Source organism: Rhipicephalus microplus, chromosome X (genome assembly GCF_043290135.1).
Source record: "Rhipicephalus microplus isolate Deutch F79 chromosome X, USDA_Rmic, whole genome shotgun sequence".
In the NCBI taxonomy this organism is placed as follows: Eukaryota; Metazoa; Arthropoda; class Arachnida; order Ixodida; family Ixodidae; genus Rhipicephalus; species Rhipicephalus microplus.
In genome coordinates, this window is record NC_134710.1 from 406,545,172 (window position 1) to 406,562,944 (window position 17,773).

The 17,773-nt window shown below is 45.1% G+C and overlaps 1 protein-coding gene across 4 annotated transcripts in view; it reads left to right on the plus strand.

The window, feature by feature from the left end:
* Positions 1-17,773, plus strand: part of LOC119160963 (rab-like protein 6) — a 164,900-nt gene that overhangs the window by 54,689 nt on the left and 92,438 nt on the right. For all 4 annotated transcript variants that reach the window (XM_075880243.1, XM_037413247.2, XM_037413248.2 and 1 more), the window contains exons 5-6: positions 13,719-13,859; positions 16,355-16,460. In XM_075880243.1, the coding sequence (XP_075736358.1) occupies positions 13,719-13,859; positions 16,355-16,460 (247 nt within the window). The remainder of the gene's footprint in view (positions 1-13,718; positions 13,860-16,354; positions 16,461-17,773) is intronic.

The window sequence follows — 17,773 nt, forward strand, 5'->3', positions numbered from 1 at the left end:
CCACAGCGGTGCCTAGTGTATGAAGTGATTATACCACACCGAGGCGCACTTGCCGTAGGCCTACGCGTACGAGGTTTGCCCTAACGTTAACTCGCGACCAGGCCCATTCGCCATCGTGAGAGTGCGCAGCATAGCTGCGAAGGACCTTTTCCCGACCGGCGTTTCAAAGCTCGCCATTGCCAGCTGCGACGTGCTCGCGATTTTCCCCTTATTGTGAACGTCCGCGTGCGGGTGCCTTTGCTAACCGCGTCCCGGGAGCAGACGTTGTACTATTGTTCGGGGTGCCGCCAGAGGCAATAAAGTATTGTGTATTTTGTATTAGAACACTGTCTGTTTTGCCGCGCTGCGCTAAACGCCCTATTAGTTGAGCGCGCGTGGAGTGTTGCGCTACACGCGAGTGACGGAGTCACGGCCCTGTGGCTCGCTAAGCGTGAACCCACGGTGATCATCCGCTACGGTGAGTAGCGGGGTCACCATATGTCAGGGCCACCTGCTTTAGAACCTGCGCCTGATGTCGCGGCAAGAGTTGCAATCAGCCAAAATTTATCACCAGCCGAGAAGAAAATTAAAAATTATTTAAGACCTCATAAAAGACTTTGCCGGATGTTTCTCTACCTCGTCAAAAGTATGGCTGACCCAGGTTGTTAAACACCGAATAATAACAGATGAAGCTACAAAGCTGGTACACCAACATCCGTACAGAGTGTCACCAAAGGAACAAGAGATCATAAAGAACCAAATGAAAGAGATGCTGGAGGACGATGTCATACAGCCATCCAATAGTCCGTGGGCGTTTCCTGTAGTCCTTGTGAGGAAAAAGGACAACACGCTGAGATTCTGCATTGATTACAGAAAGCTGAACAGGGTGACCAAACGGGATGTCTACCCTTTGCCACGTATTGATGATACGTTGGATCGGCTACGGCACGCAAGGTATTTTTCTTCATTGGATTTAAAAAGCGGTTATTGGCAAATTGAAGTGGACGAAAGAGACCGTGATAAGACTGCTTTCGTAACCCCGAATAGTCTATATGAGTTTAAAGCACTCCCATTCGGCCTCTGTTGTGCGCCTGCAACATTCGAGCGCATGATAAACATCGTCCTTTCAGGCCTCAAATGGCAGTCGTGCTTATTCTACCTGGACGACATTGTGGTGTCTTCAGCAACGTTTGAACAGCATGTAGAGAAACTACGTTCGGTACTTCAGGCTATCCAGTCAGCCGGCTTGACGATTAAACCGGAAAAAGGCCAGTTTGGATTCGAGAAGCTTCGTTTTCTTGGTCATGTAATCAGCGCTCAAGGTGTTGGCCTGGACCCAGACAAGACTGTGGCCGTGGGGCTGTTTCCCAAGCCAAAAGACTAAGAAGGTGGTACACCGATTTTCGGGTTTATGTGCTTATTACAGGCGGCTTGTGAAAAATTTCGCGAAAATTGCCGAACCTCTAACAAGACTCACGAAAGAGGACGTGCCATTTATTTGGTGCACTGAACAAGATAGTGCTTTCAACGAACTAAAGAAACGTTTGCAAGCCCCACCTATCCTGGCCCACTTCGACGAAACCGCGGATACAGAAGTTCATACAGATGCCAGCAATCTTGGCCTAGGTGTGGTCCTGGTGCAATGGCAGAATAGAGAAGAGAAAGTGATAGCATATGCTAGCTGCACCCTTTCAAAAGCGGAAAGAAACTACTCTGCAACCGAAAAAGAGTGCTTGGCAGTCATATGGGCGATCAGCAAGTTCAGGCCATACCTCTACGGCAGGCCGTTCTGTGCCGTCAGTCACCACCACTCACTTTGTTGGCTGGCGAGCTTAAAAGACCCATCGGGGCGGCTTGCGAGATGGAGTATGAGGCTCCAAGAATATGACATAACTGTCGTATATAGTTCTGGCATAAAGCATGATTATGCTGACTGCTTATCATGTTCACCAGTCGACTCTTTCAGAATAAGAGGACTTCCCACTCTTTTGTGTGATAAAAACCTCAGAAATCGCCGAGCATCAACAGGCTGACATGGAACTGCTCCCATTAATAAAGTATCTCGAAGGGCACGACGAACAAGTTCCTCGCGTATTTAAGAGAGGGTTATCCTCATTCTGCCTCCGAGATAATGCATTTTACAAGAGGAATTTCGAACACAACAAGGAGAAGTTCTTACTCGTTGTACCATCAGCCATGAGGCATGAAGTCTTAGAAGCCTGTCATGATGAATCGTCTGCGGGTCACTTGGGCACGAGTCGAACATTTGCCAAAATTCATCAGAAATATTACTGGCCCAAATTGCTAGCGTCCGGGAAGCATTACGTCAAGACATGTCACGAGTGTCAAAGGCGCAAAAACACCATCCCCCAAGACGGCCGGCCTTCTCCAGCCTATAGAGCCTCCTGTGACTCCATTTTAACAGGTTGGAATGGACCTCCTCGAACCGTTTCCAATGTCAGCATCAGGAAAAAGGTGAATAATAGTTGCTACTGACTATTTGACACGATATGCTGAAACCGGCTGCATTGAGGGAGGAACGGCAACGGAAGTCGCGAAGTTTTTTGTTCAGAATATTGTTCTTCGCCAAGGAGCCCCACTCGTCGTGATTACCGATCGAGGAGCAGCGTTCATGGCTGATTTGATGCAGTCTTTAATGACAATGACTAACACCAGTCATAGGAAGACCACTGCATACCATCCCAAAACCAACGGGTTGACAACACGCCTGAACTGCACCATCGCTGACATGCTGTCGATGTACGTTGACATTGAGCATAAATTGTGAGACAAAATCTTACCATACGCAACCTTCGCCTACAATACGGCCGTGCAGGAGACCATCCGCGTCACACCATTTCAGCTGGTCTACGGTCGCACTGTCACTACGACACTCGATGCCATGTTGCCAGTAGACAACGACAATTACAAGCCATCTGAAGTTGACGACTTTCTGCAAAGGGCTGAAGAAGCACGCCAGTTGGCACAACACCGAATTCATCGACAACAAAACAAGGACGCAAGCTACTACAACCTGTGCCGCAGAAAAGTTCAGTACAACCCAGGCGAGCGAGTGTAGATATGGACACCAATCCGATGCCGCGGCCTATCAGAAAAGCTTCTTTGGCAATACTTTGGCCCCTATAAGGTTCTCTGACGAATTAGTGACCTAAACAATGAAGTCATCGCCGATGGACACTATTCGTTCAAAGCGGCAAAACAGCGCAGAAGTCGTACACGTCGTTCGTATGAAACCCTATTATGAGAGGCAATGAAAAAGCTCCATTCTTTGTTTGCCTCCCTCTATCGCGCATGCGTATTTCGAAGGGGGACTAATGCCACATAGACTAATTACACTATCTGATATTATGAAGAAACAGCGTCCGCAGTCTTGTGCGCACTCCTGCTTGTGGCCGCACGACTTATGCCTCTTGTTTACGGGCACGAGTCAGTGTGGGTTGGAGCTGCGAAGAAGAAGAAGGCGGGTTAGCGGATGAACAGTTTTCGTTTTGGAACGGTCTAGCGGACTCTTCCATTTTTTTGCACATAATTTTCGGGGCACAAGTTCGCCCATAATAAACTAGTTTTTGGCGTTTCTTCTCTTGGACCTGTTACAATAGTGCTCTCGTGCAATTTTTACACATTGGCACAGTTTGCTTAAGTGCAAACTAGGCAAAGGTCTGTGCTGCCTGCACGACTAACTGGTATGCTTCATAAGTGTTGCACTTTGGCCGTATTTCTTTACTTCTTAATTCACATGCGTACGACTCTGTTCGGGGCCTCGCATCATGAAAATGGTAGACAATTTCAAAGAATTTCAAATTTTCAGTAAAACCTCTCTACAAATTGGTAGGAACATTTTCTGAGGTAGAGAACCACAAAAACAGTTGCTGCGACACCATACTTCTCATAGCTGTGAAACCTGCCGCATGTCGAGTTCACTCATCATTCTTGACAAAGGCCTGCAGTGGCTTATCTGTTAGAAGTGCCATAGTAATGAAGTGTGGGAAATGCTATAACTTCTAACACTCTTTAGATGGCAGCATTGTTACGTTTGTGTATCTACAAGCGATCTCTTTACATCACCGATAAGTTGAGCTCTTCAAATTACTGGCACTTGTTGTTTGGCAAGTTGCTGCATCTTTAGTATCAGTGGTGAACTTGGGTGCAAAAAACATGACCATGCAAGAACACATAAACAAGACGAGTACTCAAATGAAGCTCGTGCTTACTCTCATCGTCTTGTGACTTATTGTCAAGTGCGGGTGTACGTAATTACCGTAAAAACTGGAATATAGGTCAGACCGAAATATAGGTCGACCCCCCCAAACTTATAATCTCCGAAAAAGAAATCTTTGAAAATCGCAGAGTATTGCGGCGCACACTTACCTTAGCAAAGACGCGACACAACCAGCTGCACTGTGGGGATATTTCTTTTTATTTGGGCACTAATTTTTGGTAGTTAAACGCAAGAAGGTTACGAAGTGCTGTCACTCAGCTCGTTCGAGCTTGAGTCTGATGGCATCTGTTTTTCACTAGTAATGTCCCAGAGTGCATCGACCTCCGTTCCATCCAATGTGTTATTGGTGCAGCATTTGCGGAAACACTGAGGTACGCTGTCTCAGTGCAAAGCCCTTCCCTCCGCTCCATAAATCGGCGCACCCACGATGGCAATCCCTTGAATTGCTCCCTCGTGAGCCCAGAGTCGTGCCCTCTCTCTAGAGCTTTCACGCGGTTGCACTCAACTGTTACGGGTAGTGACTTCGCATGCAGCTCCCGAATGAATTTGGCGAGTAGCGTTTCCAGTTCGGGGCACACTGCTGTCCAACTACGAAAAACAATGTTTTTTTTGTTTCTACTGGATGTGATGCGTTGCTTTTGGCTCCTCCAGTATCGAATGCTTTTCTCTCATGCTCTGAACTCCTGTTGTGCCTCCAGGTTGCGATGCGCTTCGGCATGCTCTGTAACTTTTTTCTTAACCATCGATTACCACACATTTCTGAAGGAAATAGAAAAAATAAAACAGCAGAATGACAGCAGATAACTGAGGCAACATGGCATTGATAGAACACTGTAGGCTTTGCCTCGCCTTGCCTAACGACGCCACTGCTGATGCTCACGATGCCAATGAAGGCTTTCGACTTTAGCTGCCCATTGTTGCGAGCGTTCCGCATTTTTTTCTGCCAATGACTGGTATATAAGACGAGAGTTGATTTTTCATTTTGTTTTTGTGAAAAAAAAAATCGACCTATTTTTCATTTTTTACGGAACTATCAAGATTGGGAATGGTGTGCATTTAAGTGCACGTGGGACATGATGTTGATGCGCCCCCCACTTTGAACCGATAATGATCATGGAGTGGAGGAAAAGCAAAATAGGCAGTCAAAATTTGGAAACATTTTTTGTAAAGAAGGGTAAAAGTAGGGGAAGTGACACATGAATGAGCGTCAGCAAGTGGGTGCTGGTTTCTGTTCAGTAGCATATTGCTGTACTGGTGTGCATACTTACGCCGGTGAAAGCCAGATGAGTCGTCTTATCTGCCACAACAGCTGCTGCTGTGTTCTTTGTCGTAGTTTCTAAATGATCATCGTTGCTGCCAACCTGCACTAGCACAAAATCGTGCCAGAGAACCAAAATTTTTGCCTCTTTTTAGTAAATACAACAAAAAGGCCTTCTCTGAGTATTTCAGGCAACATTTAATATATGGCATCACATATATTTCTGTGTTGATATTGGTGGTGCTCATTGGGATATGCACATTAAGATGTGGTCGTTAGTGCATAGCTATGCTACGAGGTTCCTAGCAACTGTTCATAATAATAAAATTTTAATGTACAAGGACCACGAAGCCTCATAAGTGTGCAACATGCATTGCTTATAGCATTAGTCTTTGGAGAGACAAATATTCACACTATGATGAATACCGCACTATAACAACATTTTCAATAGCTGCGCATATGCAAAACATTTTTTGCATTTTAGAATCGAGGCATGCAACCAAGCTGTTTCCATTAATCTAAATTTACAAATCTTGAAAGATTAATGTTTGAGGACCTGCATTTCTGACAAAAGGAATGTGCAAAAAAGAAAAGGTTAGCAAAAGAATGTGTTATAGAAAATCACCGACTAAATTTCGAGACCTGTTGATTATACAGACTTCTCCTTGAAACTACACTACACCGAATCCATGTCAAATGATAATCAAAATTCTGCACTTCATATTATGCCTTATTCAATATCACAGGCATGCATGTGATGCTTGAGTCGTAGCAATCACCACGTTTTTAACAGAAAGAACTTGCTGTTAGTGGGAACCAAACCAACATTTTTTGAATTACACATTTAATGCTCTATCAGTTGAGTTACGACGGTGGCTCTTTTCCCATCCACTTATCTGGGTACAGTTAAACCTGCTTATAATGAACCTTCATATAACAAATGCCCTGATATATTGAAGTTTTTCTATTTCCTGCCGTTCCTCCATAGAAGCACATGTATTTGTGACCTCTAGGTAACAAAGTAACAACGGGAAACAACCTTGATATAACGAATTTTCCCCACTGACAGTCTAGAAATTTTGCTCTGCATTATAAAAAATTTTTGGTATAAGCATGCACTGTCCGCAGCTGCCCCGCCGCCACTGAAGAGCGAAGCGGCGGCGGTAGGCACGCAGGCCGCGTTCGCGTGAAGCAGGTAGGCGGGCTTGAACTCCACGAGCCGCAATCGCATGTGCGTGCCCCCCCACTCCAAACCACACACACAAATACTACCACGTTTTTAGTTAGCGTCACTTATATGAGGTGTCTCCTGACGGGAAGAGTACCAGAGTCTTGGAAGAACGCTAACATCATCTTAATACATAAGAAAGGAGATGACAAGGACTTGAAGAATAAAAGGCCGATTAGCTTGCCCTCTGTAGTATACAAGCTATTTACAAAGGTAATTGCTAACAGAGTAAAGAAAACATTAGAATTCAATCAACCAAAGGAACAAGCAGGATTTCGAACAGGCTACTCAACAATCGACCACATTCATACTATCAATCAGGTAATAGAGAAATGCTGAGAATATAACAAACCACTATACATAGCCTTCATAGATTACGAGAAGGCATTTGATTCAGTAGAAATATTAGCCATCATGCAGACACTGCGGAATCAGGGCGTCAATGAAGTATATATAAACATCCTGGAAGAAATCTACAGGGGATCAACTGCTACCATAGTGCTTCATAAAGAAAGCAACAGAATACCAATCAAGAAGGGTGTAAAGCAGGGGGACACAATCTCCCCAATTCTATTTACCGCGTGCTTACAGGAGGTTTTCAGAAGCCTAGAATGGGAACAGTTAGGGATAAGAGTTAATGGAGAGTATCTTAGTAACCTGGGCTTCGCCGATGACATTGCATTGCTGAGTAACTCAGGGGACGAATTGCAACTCATGGTTACGGAGTTAGACAAGGAGAGCAGAAAGGTGGGTCTTAAAATTATTTGCTGAAAACGAAAGTAACATACAACAACCTCGCAAGAGAACAGAACTTCTAGATAGGTAATAGTGCATTTGAAGTTCTAAAAGACTACGTCTACTTGGGACTGGTAATAACCGCGATGCCGAACCATGAGATTGAAGTAACTAGAAGAATAAAAATGGGGTGGAGCACATTTGGCAAGCACTCTCAAATTATGTCAGGTGGATTGTTACTATCGCTCAAGAGGAAGGTATATAACAGCTGTATCTTGCCGGTGCTAAGCTACGGAGCAGAAACCTGGAGGCTTACAAAGAGGGTTGAGCTTAAATTGAGGACGACACAGCGAGCAATGGAAAGCAAAATGGTAGGTGTAACCTTAAGAGACAAGAAGAGAGCAGAGTGGATTAGGGGACAAACAGGGGTTAAGGATATCATAGCTGAAATAAAGAAGAGGAAATGGACATGGGCCGGGCATGTAGAACGTAGACAGGATAACCGCTGGTCATTAAGGGTAACTAACTGGATTCCCAGAGAAGGGAAGCGGGTTAGGGGGAGACAGAAGGTTAGGTGGGCAGATGAGATTAAGAAGTTTGCGGGTATAAATTGGCAGCAGCAAGCACAGGACTGGGTTAACTGGCGGAACATGGGAGAGGCCTTTGTCCTGCAGTGAACGTAGTCAGACTGATGATGATGATGATGGTGATATGGGACCGCACTGCATGTAGAGGGCGCTTTACCGAATAGTTTTCTGCAATATCCGTGTCTGTGTCCATGTGGTTCGCTCTTCGTTTTCAACCCCATGGGCCCGCACATGGTGTGGCCCCCGAAGATGTTCAGCTTTGCTTTTTTTATTGTGATAAAATAATTATGTATATGGACAGTCTCGGCTGATTTTTTGCCACCGTCCTTATTCACCGTATATGCACACACACACTCACTCACTCACTCTGCGCTCAGCTCATAGCGATGCGTAGACGCCTGCTTTTCTCTCTCCCACATGTACATTGTCCCGCGACCGGGGAATGGGGGGGGGTAAATGCTTCTGCGGGCGCTTATCCTTCGGGGGGGGGGGGGGGGGGGTAGAGAGAATTGCGCGCTTTAACTTTGACCGGAACAAGGCGCTGTTTGCGAAAAGATTGCGCTTTTAAAACACGGCGAACTAACAACTGGGGCACTTATTAGTTCGCACTCATATTTCTACCTGTGATCACGTTTCGTGACTCGTTTTTGTTTAAACAGTGCATTAAGTGTCGAGTGGTAAACATCGTTAGTTCGCTCTCGTCCTGTGTTGTTGTTTTCGTGCGTGATTTGTTTGTTAGCAGCTCGCTGCATGTATCGATCTGCTTGGCGTTCTCAACGTTACATTTCAAGTTGCTGTTATCGCATTCATTGCTTCGCCCTTTCGGCGAAACTGACTTTTCCTAATTTCAGACAACCGTGTCCTCATCACCAAGCAGATGTCAGGTTGGGTGCTGATGGAAACTCTCCGAGACCACTGTGACGACGAATGTTCGGAAGTCGAATCGTGACGCGCTTCCATCTTGCGCCACGCCACGAGTTCGTAGGCTGGTAGCTTTCGCGATTAGCTGATTAGTTCTAGTAACACGATGGCGCGTTGATTCAATGCAGTGAACACGATATCTAAAAAATTGTAATGTTTTAAGAAGTAAGGCTGGCAGCCAACTCTTTTGGATCCGATATCGCGGAACTCCTACAGATTGCCGGTGTGAGCAAATACGGCCACTCCAGGGAGAAGTGCTTCTTTCACTTAGTCCCTTCGCATTGAAACCACACTGATACTCGCTGAGATTTTGGGTGCACACACTGATACTCGCTGAGATTTTGGGTGCACGTTAAAGGGACACTTAAGCAACTATTAAGTCGATGATGATTATTGAAATAGCGACTCAGAAACCTTTAGTGTTAATTCTGTGCCAAGGAAGGGCCTATTTTGAAATAAAATCACATTTTAGTGGTCCCCATCAGGTTGGCGTACTTCAAATTACCCGCCTCAAGAAGCGGACCGACCGAATCGATTCATGTGACTGTTGCCGTGCACAACGCTGCCCGGCTTTACTGCGCTAGAAGCAGCAGACCAAAAGATGCGGGAGCCACACCAGGAACAACGGCCATTGATCAATTTCCTGCCTTTGGCTTCAAGATTGCAGATGTTTTTTGTTTCAACTGTGCCCCCTCTAGATGGCACCACCTGCCCCGTGTAACCACGCGAAAATTGAATTTTCGAACCACTCGCGCCATTTCCCATAGTAACGTCTGGCGATTCTTTTTTCCATGAATCAAGCAGAAACATACAAGCAGCATTGTATTGCATCTCTTGATGTAGAGCATGTTCTTTATTTATTGAAGTTACATCAATTACTTGTGATTAATTGTAGGCGGTCCTTCTCATGTCATCGGGATCATTTTGAAAATGTCCTATGGCCCCGCTTGTGCTATTGTGCATTTACTTTAATTTTTGGTAAGTAGGGCACTGTTGTTGATAATATTGTTGTTTTAGATGTCATACATTGAGCTTTCATTGTGACGTAAATTGTTATTTAACTTGAGTGTCCCGTTAAAGAACCCCAGGTGGTCAAAATTTCCGGAGCCCTCCACTACGGCGTCTCTTATAATCATATGGTGGTTTTGGGACATTAAACCCCACACATCAATCAATTACTCGCCGAGATTGCAAGCGTGCCACCGATCGCGACTGCCCTTAAAATCCAAGTTCATTATTGCTAATGAGCGATTTCCTCTCTCCCCCCTTCCCGCGTTGTTCCATGCTCGTTCAAGAAGGGTGGTTTACTTTCTATTTGATCATGCGATGGCAGTTCTAACATGCGGGAGATATTATCCTATGCACTTTCAAGGCGATAGGGATGGGCTGACTCTGATCTCTGCTTCAGCAGCGCTCGCATGCTTTCATTCGCTCGTGAAAGTTACGATGCGTGGCGAGGGAGGGGGGGCATGTTATCAATTTGTACTTGTTAGTGAATATGGCGGTGACGGCAAAAACCGGCCGAGTGTGTCCATATAATTGCTATCATAATAATAATGCAGTTTTTTACTGTAAAGTAAGTGTTTTAGGTTGGCTCTGTCTTCAGTTTCCTTTTGTTTAATTTGTACATTTACTTTCCAAATTTTTATACTGGACCAGCATATTACGAAATCCTCTTTATAATGAATTTTTCTGGGAATTAATCAATTTCGTTATATCCAGGTTTAACTGTATTTTTTTGTGTGTAATCTTAGGCGGGTTTAGCAAGCACCATTCGTTGCATTACACTTTGTGCTACGAGCAAGCATCAGAGGCATAATTTAAAGGTTGTTTGTTTGTGCCCATCAACAGAAAGTTGTTTTTTCATCCGCATTAATTTTTATTTATGAAAATATACCACTATAACTAAATACTACAAGTAATGTTCTCTTTGCTCTCCTTGATTTCATTGTCTGTTGCCTTAGTTATGTCGTCTGTTTAACTTATTTTGGTGATAAAATGCTTTGAATGCTCTTCACTTTCTTCCAAATGTTTCTGAGGCTTAAAAAAGAGAACGTTCATTCAGGATCTTTTTTGGCAGTGGTAATTTATATGAAAAAAAAAGTCACGTTTTTGCTAAAGAGCAAAGCAGTCAATGCGATAGCAATAATCTGGAATCTTGTACAGTCGAGTCTCCATAATTAAAACTCAAAGGGGCCCGAAAATTCGTTCAAATTAGAAGTTCGAATCAAAGAAAGCTATATGTACAGAGGGCTGACCATGCAGTGGCGCAAGCGCATTGAGCTTAAACACAAAGGAGCAGTTTCATAAGGCCTACATTTATTCACAAATCACAGGTCATGTGTCATTAATTGAAGTAATCGGTGATGCGTTTCTGCACACATTTGCCTTTAAGCGAGCCAATAAATTTCGCACGTAGCTTGCAACAAAGCATTTCTACTTCGGCTTCAGCATTCTCCTGGCAAGAGAAGTTGTGCGCAGCACTGTCCAGCACCAACACTCTTTAAAGATGACGACGACAACAACTGCGTCTCTGCTACTACCCTCTGCGCTGCAGCTGCAGTGTGGCTAGTTCTGTGGCCAGCACGTGACGAGAAAGGAGGTGTGTCTCCTTGCAGAGAGAAGCAGATCGGCATTTGAGAGAGAACCAATATTCCACGGCAGCATCTTCTTTTTTTTTTTTGCTCTCTTCGCACGCGTTCTTAAAAAAAGAAGGATCTACAAGGCAGGGAAAAAAAAAGGGGGGGAAGCATGGCATAAGCGCATCGCAAGTCGACATTTGAGAAAGAGTCAACACTCCGCGACAGCTTGCTTTCTTTTTTTTTGGTCTTTACGTGGCAGGTACAGAAAAAAAAAAAGAAGCGTGGCACAAGCGCGTCGCAAATCCCCATTTGACAGAGAGCAAACATTCCCCCCCCCCCCCCCCCCGCAGCCTTTTCTTTCTTTTTCTTTTCCTTGGCGCGCAGCGTTGAGGTGTCGCAGTTGCCGCCGCGGGATTGGGCGTGGTGCTGAGAGCATTTATGGAGCACGGTAGGTTCAAATTAACCGTCGCAAGTGCTTGCGCGTTCAAATTACAGGGTGTTTTTGCCCATTGGAATACACATAGCTATGACAGGACCTCAGCGTGAGTTCGAATTAACCGAAGTTTGAATTAAGTGTGTTTGAATTAATGAGATTCGACTGTGTGAAAGAGGGCTAGCAGTTAAATACTCTATCGTCCAGCTCAACCTGAGTCAACGAAACGCCAAACGAAATAAAAGAATGTTGCTACACTTTTTTAGCATGGTCAGATTACTCTGTTGATCGGTGGTCGAGGCTCCTGAGAACATGCAAACGAAGCATTGTACTGCAGCACACGGCCTGGAATTTCCAATTAATTTTTTTACGTCGGCTAGAAATCGTTCCTTCATTTTTCTATTGATGCCATATACAGGAATTTCCATGCCACATACCCAACTTCATGACAATTGGGTGATTTGAGCATCGTGACCTACTTAGTTACCAAGCCGTGCATTTGAAAGTCAGGCATGCATTTGAAGAAAAAAAATTGCACGTGGCGCAACTTCTTTTCCTCGTGATATCTGTTCCTCTTTAGCTTTCAGCGCGCTCATGGAGACGAGAGAAGAGAGAAAGCAATTGCAACTTGTGGCAAATCTCATAACTCTGCTCATACTTAACAAACTTAACAAATTTTTGCGGTGGTTGATTCGTGAGACAATGAGCTCCTTTAATGAAGTCGATGGCTACTTGGAAAAGTGTTGCAGGGTTGCTTCAAGGAGGGATGGGGCTCTTGAAAAAAAAAGTGTTCATTTTATTATTTTATGGTCCTGAAAATTACCACACATGTGTATGATTGAATGGAGACTTAAAATCTGCAAACAGATTTCAAATATCTCATTTAAAAAAGAAGCAATGACAGATTTTCACATTATAATTTGCGATTTAAAAAAAAGAGTTTATTTGCAAAACTTCATGATTCCTCTAAAAAGCCCATCCTCCAGGCTAAAGCAAACTAGATGTCAAAACAGTTATTTCTTTGATCAAAAAAATTTTAAACTAAAATACAAATGAGCTTCCAGTAATTAACTGGTATTTATCATGTATTTACAATTCTATCAAGGCTGAAAGAAAACGTAGCCTGTAGTTCAAGTGATGCGGGAAAGAATGGTACCAAGTTTGTTTAAATATATTCACAGAAACTTTCTCAAAACTTTTGTAAGGCAATTCAATTTAAGAAATTAACAATGCCAAGAAAATTACCTTTCAAGTTTGAAAACTATTTTGATATTTTAAGACCCTCGTCCCCCCTTAAGAAAGCGCCGGCTCCTGTACTGAGTGAAGCTACGCTTGTGCAGTCTTTCACTTCGCTGCAAACCTTGTAGTGAGAACAGCATGTAGAAAGCTATGAGCCACTTGCGGATTGCTTTATAGATAAAGGGTGCATGACCATGCAAGGTTGAGCAAAGTGCAGAGTGTGCCATAGCCACGCAGCCACCACTCCTGTACCCCTGCATTTCACGCGATGATTGACAACCTGGGCGTTTTCTCTCCATTTGAGTTGCATTTGTTGACTTTTATTAGCACACTTTATTAGCACAACTCGTCAGGCGATATTGATTTGGACTTTTTTCAAAATATCACAGTGGTGCTTTCTAGCGAGAACACACAGGGATCTTTTCTATAAATGCTATCACAATAAAATTGAGCATTTATACATAGGCCTCGCTTGCCTCATAAGCAGAAATATTCTGTCTTTGTTTTTGCTTCCAGGACGTTTGACTACGTGCAGCGCGAGCTGCCGAAGGTTCCGGCCAACATTCCAGTTCTGGTTCTGGCCAACCATCTAGACATGAAGCACCACCGAAACATCACCGAGGACCAAGTGCGCTTCTATGTTGAATCCGTAGAGCGGTGCGTTGTTGCTATTCTCATTCTTTTCAGGTGTAAACGAAGTTGCCATTCTGATTTGAATGCTAGTGTGTGAACATGTTTTTGTAAACTTGTCGTTTGGGCACTGCAGCATTGTGACCTTTAACAGTTGCTTTATATTTTTTGCTGCTTTTATTGGACATTGTGAAGCGTCAGCTTTCAGAGAATGCTTTGGTTATAAGCCAGAAATTTTAATAACAGCAAATCGATTTCATTTTGTAAATCTTTGGACTGAAACGACCCATATTCTAGTGTAACATGATATGGGAAAAGAAGAAATACAGATATACAAAGGCAGTAGTGTACCCTTATGAATCTCATGAAAGTTCTCATGGTCAAACTAGTGTGCAAATTTGAAATTGAAAATGATGACTTACTTAGTAATGTATGACATTTAGGCATGTTCTATTTTGGGGGGAGCAGTTTCATCTTGTGCATTTCTTGTTGCCAAACTTGCCTCATGTCAGCACTGCCTTGATGTAACTACAGTTGATTACCTGTTTTCAAGTACACCATATTTTCCGGTGTACAAGATGCACCACCAATATTTCACTGACTATCATGGAAAAGAATTGGTATACAGTCAAGTCCGCTTATAACGAACCTGAGCATGACACGGCATCTGTTCGCTGTATTCCAAAGTTCATAGTAAATAAAACACAGCTTTTAAGAAAAGTTGCGAGTGAAAACACGAACTGTTTTTGCCCCCAAAAGTGCGTGACGCACGTGTTTCGAAGAGCAGAAGTGGTAAGGGCGTTCTCGAATTCATTTAAAACGGCAGGGTGCCCGTTCGCCGAGGCCCGTGGCATAAGTTGCATGAGGCACTGGCTCCAAAGTTTCGTCGTTCTCTCAATCCGATTCCTTCAAATCGCTCTCGCCGCATACTTCATTCACAATGCCCTAATCCGTTCACGGTTCCGCAGTGTCGGCATCATCACCGGCCGTAATTAAACCATCGCAACAGATGTCCCACCCGCTCTCTCAGGTCGGAGTCGACGACGCGCTGCCACAAATCTGTGCCGCAGTGATCCTGTTTGGAAGCTTCAGGCTTGGCATCGGGCCCGACGTCGACGAAATCGGCCTCGCGAAAACAGTTTCTCGTACATGTAGCCGTCACCGCCGCCCACGAAATATTCACCATTTCCGCAGCTGAATACCGGGACGCCCGAAGCGGCAAGTTGGCAGCCAGGTGGTCAACAGCTATGAGCAAGCGCTCTGCAACAGGGCACCTAACGCGGCATCTAACGCACGGATTACGCTCAAGCCAAGCCAAGCGGTCACACTTTCGGCGTTTTTTTGAGCGGCAGGAAAAAGTGTGCTAGTCCTCCCGTCGGCCATCATGACCACACACGCACACCAAGAGCGAGCAAGACGCGCGCACACGACACACATGCCAGAACACGTGAAACAGCTGTGGGCCCGTTTCCAGTCAGAAAATGAAACTAATTTGAGCGAGCGTGGCGGGCGTTGCGTAGCGGTGGAGACGGGCGAAGGGGTTGTGATCAAGAGAGGAGAGCAGACTTGCGAGAAAGGGCAAGGAGTTGCGATAAAGAGAGGGGAGGATGCGGCAGGAGGGCGACCTTGAAAAGCAAAACACACGCGAAGGAGGCAGGTTGGGTAGCTTCCTTGAAAGGTACACGAAACTCGCACGTAGAAAAACTTGGAAAGAGTGCGTGGCCGCCTGAATCGATGCGCGCGTTGGTGTTCAAAGAATCGGCGGCAGTGGTCAAAAAATCTTTTTGTTGCGCCGGCGGGTTTGCGTAGCCTCACGAACTTCATATTTCGCGATTCATCACGCACAAATTAACAGCCGTTTTCACGCTTCCGCATGCGCACGGGGCTTGCTGAGTTTAGTGCGAAGTGAGCGAGAACAAGTCGTAAACACGAAACGAATTGCAAATTATCAGAGTCGGTGGGGTAGCGCACGCACATGCACTAGACGCAGACTATCGGATACAGCCGGTGGCCGACGATGTTGGCAAATGGTCTGGTCACTCCAGGCTGGCGACGCCAACGACAGTACTAGCGGTCGAAAACAAGGTAGATGGCCGACTGGTCTTCGAAAGATTGGTGGCAGTGTGAAAACACGGGCCTTGCCTGGCGATGCGGGGTGCTCAGAGTAGCGGGGGGGACAAAGAACGGAGGGGTGCATAACAAGAAGCGGTGGGGGGAGCGGCAGCTAGAGGAGCACGAAGGCAGGGTCGGCGTTTAACAACAAGAATGTATGGGCACCTCGCCGATGCCTAATCGGTGGTCGAAATTGGTTTCCTGGGAAGTCAGCAGACCACAGACTCCTTTCGCTGTAACCGATCAGCGGCGCTCGGAGACGTTCGTTGTGTGATTTTGTGCCATTGAACCAATGTATATTTTCATGGTCACGCGGATATTGTTAGTTTTAAGTGAAAGTTCGTTTTAAGTGGGGCCGTTATATGTAGAATCGACTGTATACAACATGCCTAGTTTTTGGTCACATGCAGGCCCTCGGGCAGTGCCCAGATCCGTTATGCGGAGTCTTCACTGCGCAATGGTTTTGGCCTCAGGTTCCTGTACAAGTGGTTCAACCTGCCTTTCCTCCAGCTGCAGGTGGGTGACACATATTTCCAGCGCTACGTCTTCGGGACATTGCTTTACATATAATTTAAATATCTCTTGGTCGGCAATGGGACCATTGTGAAGGGATGCGCAAGCTTACGTGTACACTGAGACTTCATTACAAAAAGGTTGATGGGAGGGCCAGTTACTGCTAGAATAGATGTGTCCATATATTTTAAAATTTGAAAAAGGAACCTATTCTGTTTGATTGGGTACGACTCGAACCAAATTGTGCATATTTCAAATACCAAATGTTTTTTTTAACAATTGGCATTGACTAGAAAAACCTTAAGAGGAACAAAATGTTCGAATAGCAAGGTGATTCAGGCTATTTATCTTTGAAAAAGGTTGTCGTGCACAAGGAAATGTACTGACACATTCTGATTTTTCTTGTAATGCAAAGTTGCGTGAAGTTGTAGTGCTACCTTTTAAGTGCAGTGTATTACTTGACTTTAAGATTTATTGTCTCCAGTGCTGGCCAGATTTGGAAGACACTAATAATCCGCGTAGTCAAGAGAGGTCCCTGATTGTTTGAGTGTGTCCCCGCAGGGGCGCCTGCGCAAGTAGGCGTTTGGTGTGTAGCGACACCACGGACCCGAGCTAACGGGGGAGTTTCTACTCCCTCCCACGCCTAGCCGTGCGTGGCTTTGCCGTGTCCGGGGAAAAGGGGATTCTGGGGGTTGAGCCGACGCTGGGTGATTGGACCATTAAGGCTCCCCGGCAGAGGCAACACACCCCTTTGGCCCCGGCTTCATGTAGACGGCACCCCTGGGCGGACCCACCCAGGGGAAATCGGCAGCCGCCTTTTCCTATCTCTCTCTTCCTACATCTTAGTCTTTTGTCGTCTTTAAATCTATCCTGTCTTCTTCTCTCTTCCATTTACTTCCGATTTTTCCTGGCGGCAAGGGTTAACCTTGTGTATGTGCTCTGTCTTGGGCACAATATATTTGGTTATAGCGGCTGTGTACAGCTGACGTTGACATGCCTCATATAAATTTAGGACTTGTCACGTCCCCGTGTTGGGCTCCATGGTGGGCGGCTGGCATGGCTGCCGAACTCATATTTAGTTTATGGCTTTTTCTTCTCTCCTTTCATTGCATGATCGTCCTCTCTCGAAGAGAGGGCACACCGAAGACTTTTGCAATTATTTCAGCAAACCGAAAGAAACCTTTCCCTGCTACCATGTAATCCACTGTGAAACTGCTGAAAAGAACGCTAGAACTACGGTATTTCGCCTTTCGTTGTTTCCAAATGCCTAACCACTACACTTGGACCAGGTTACCAGGCTACAAGAATAGCCAGTG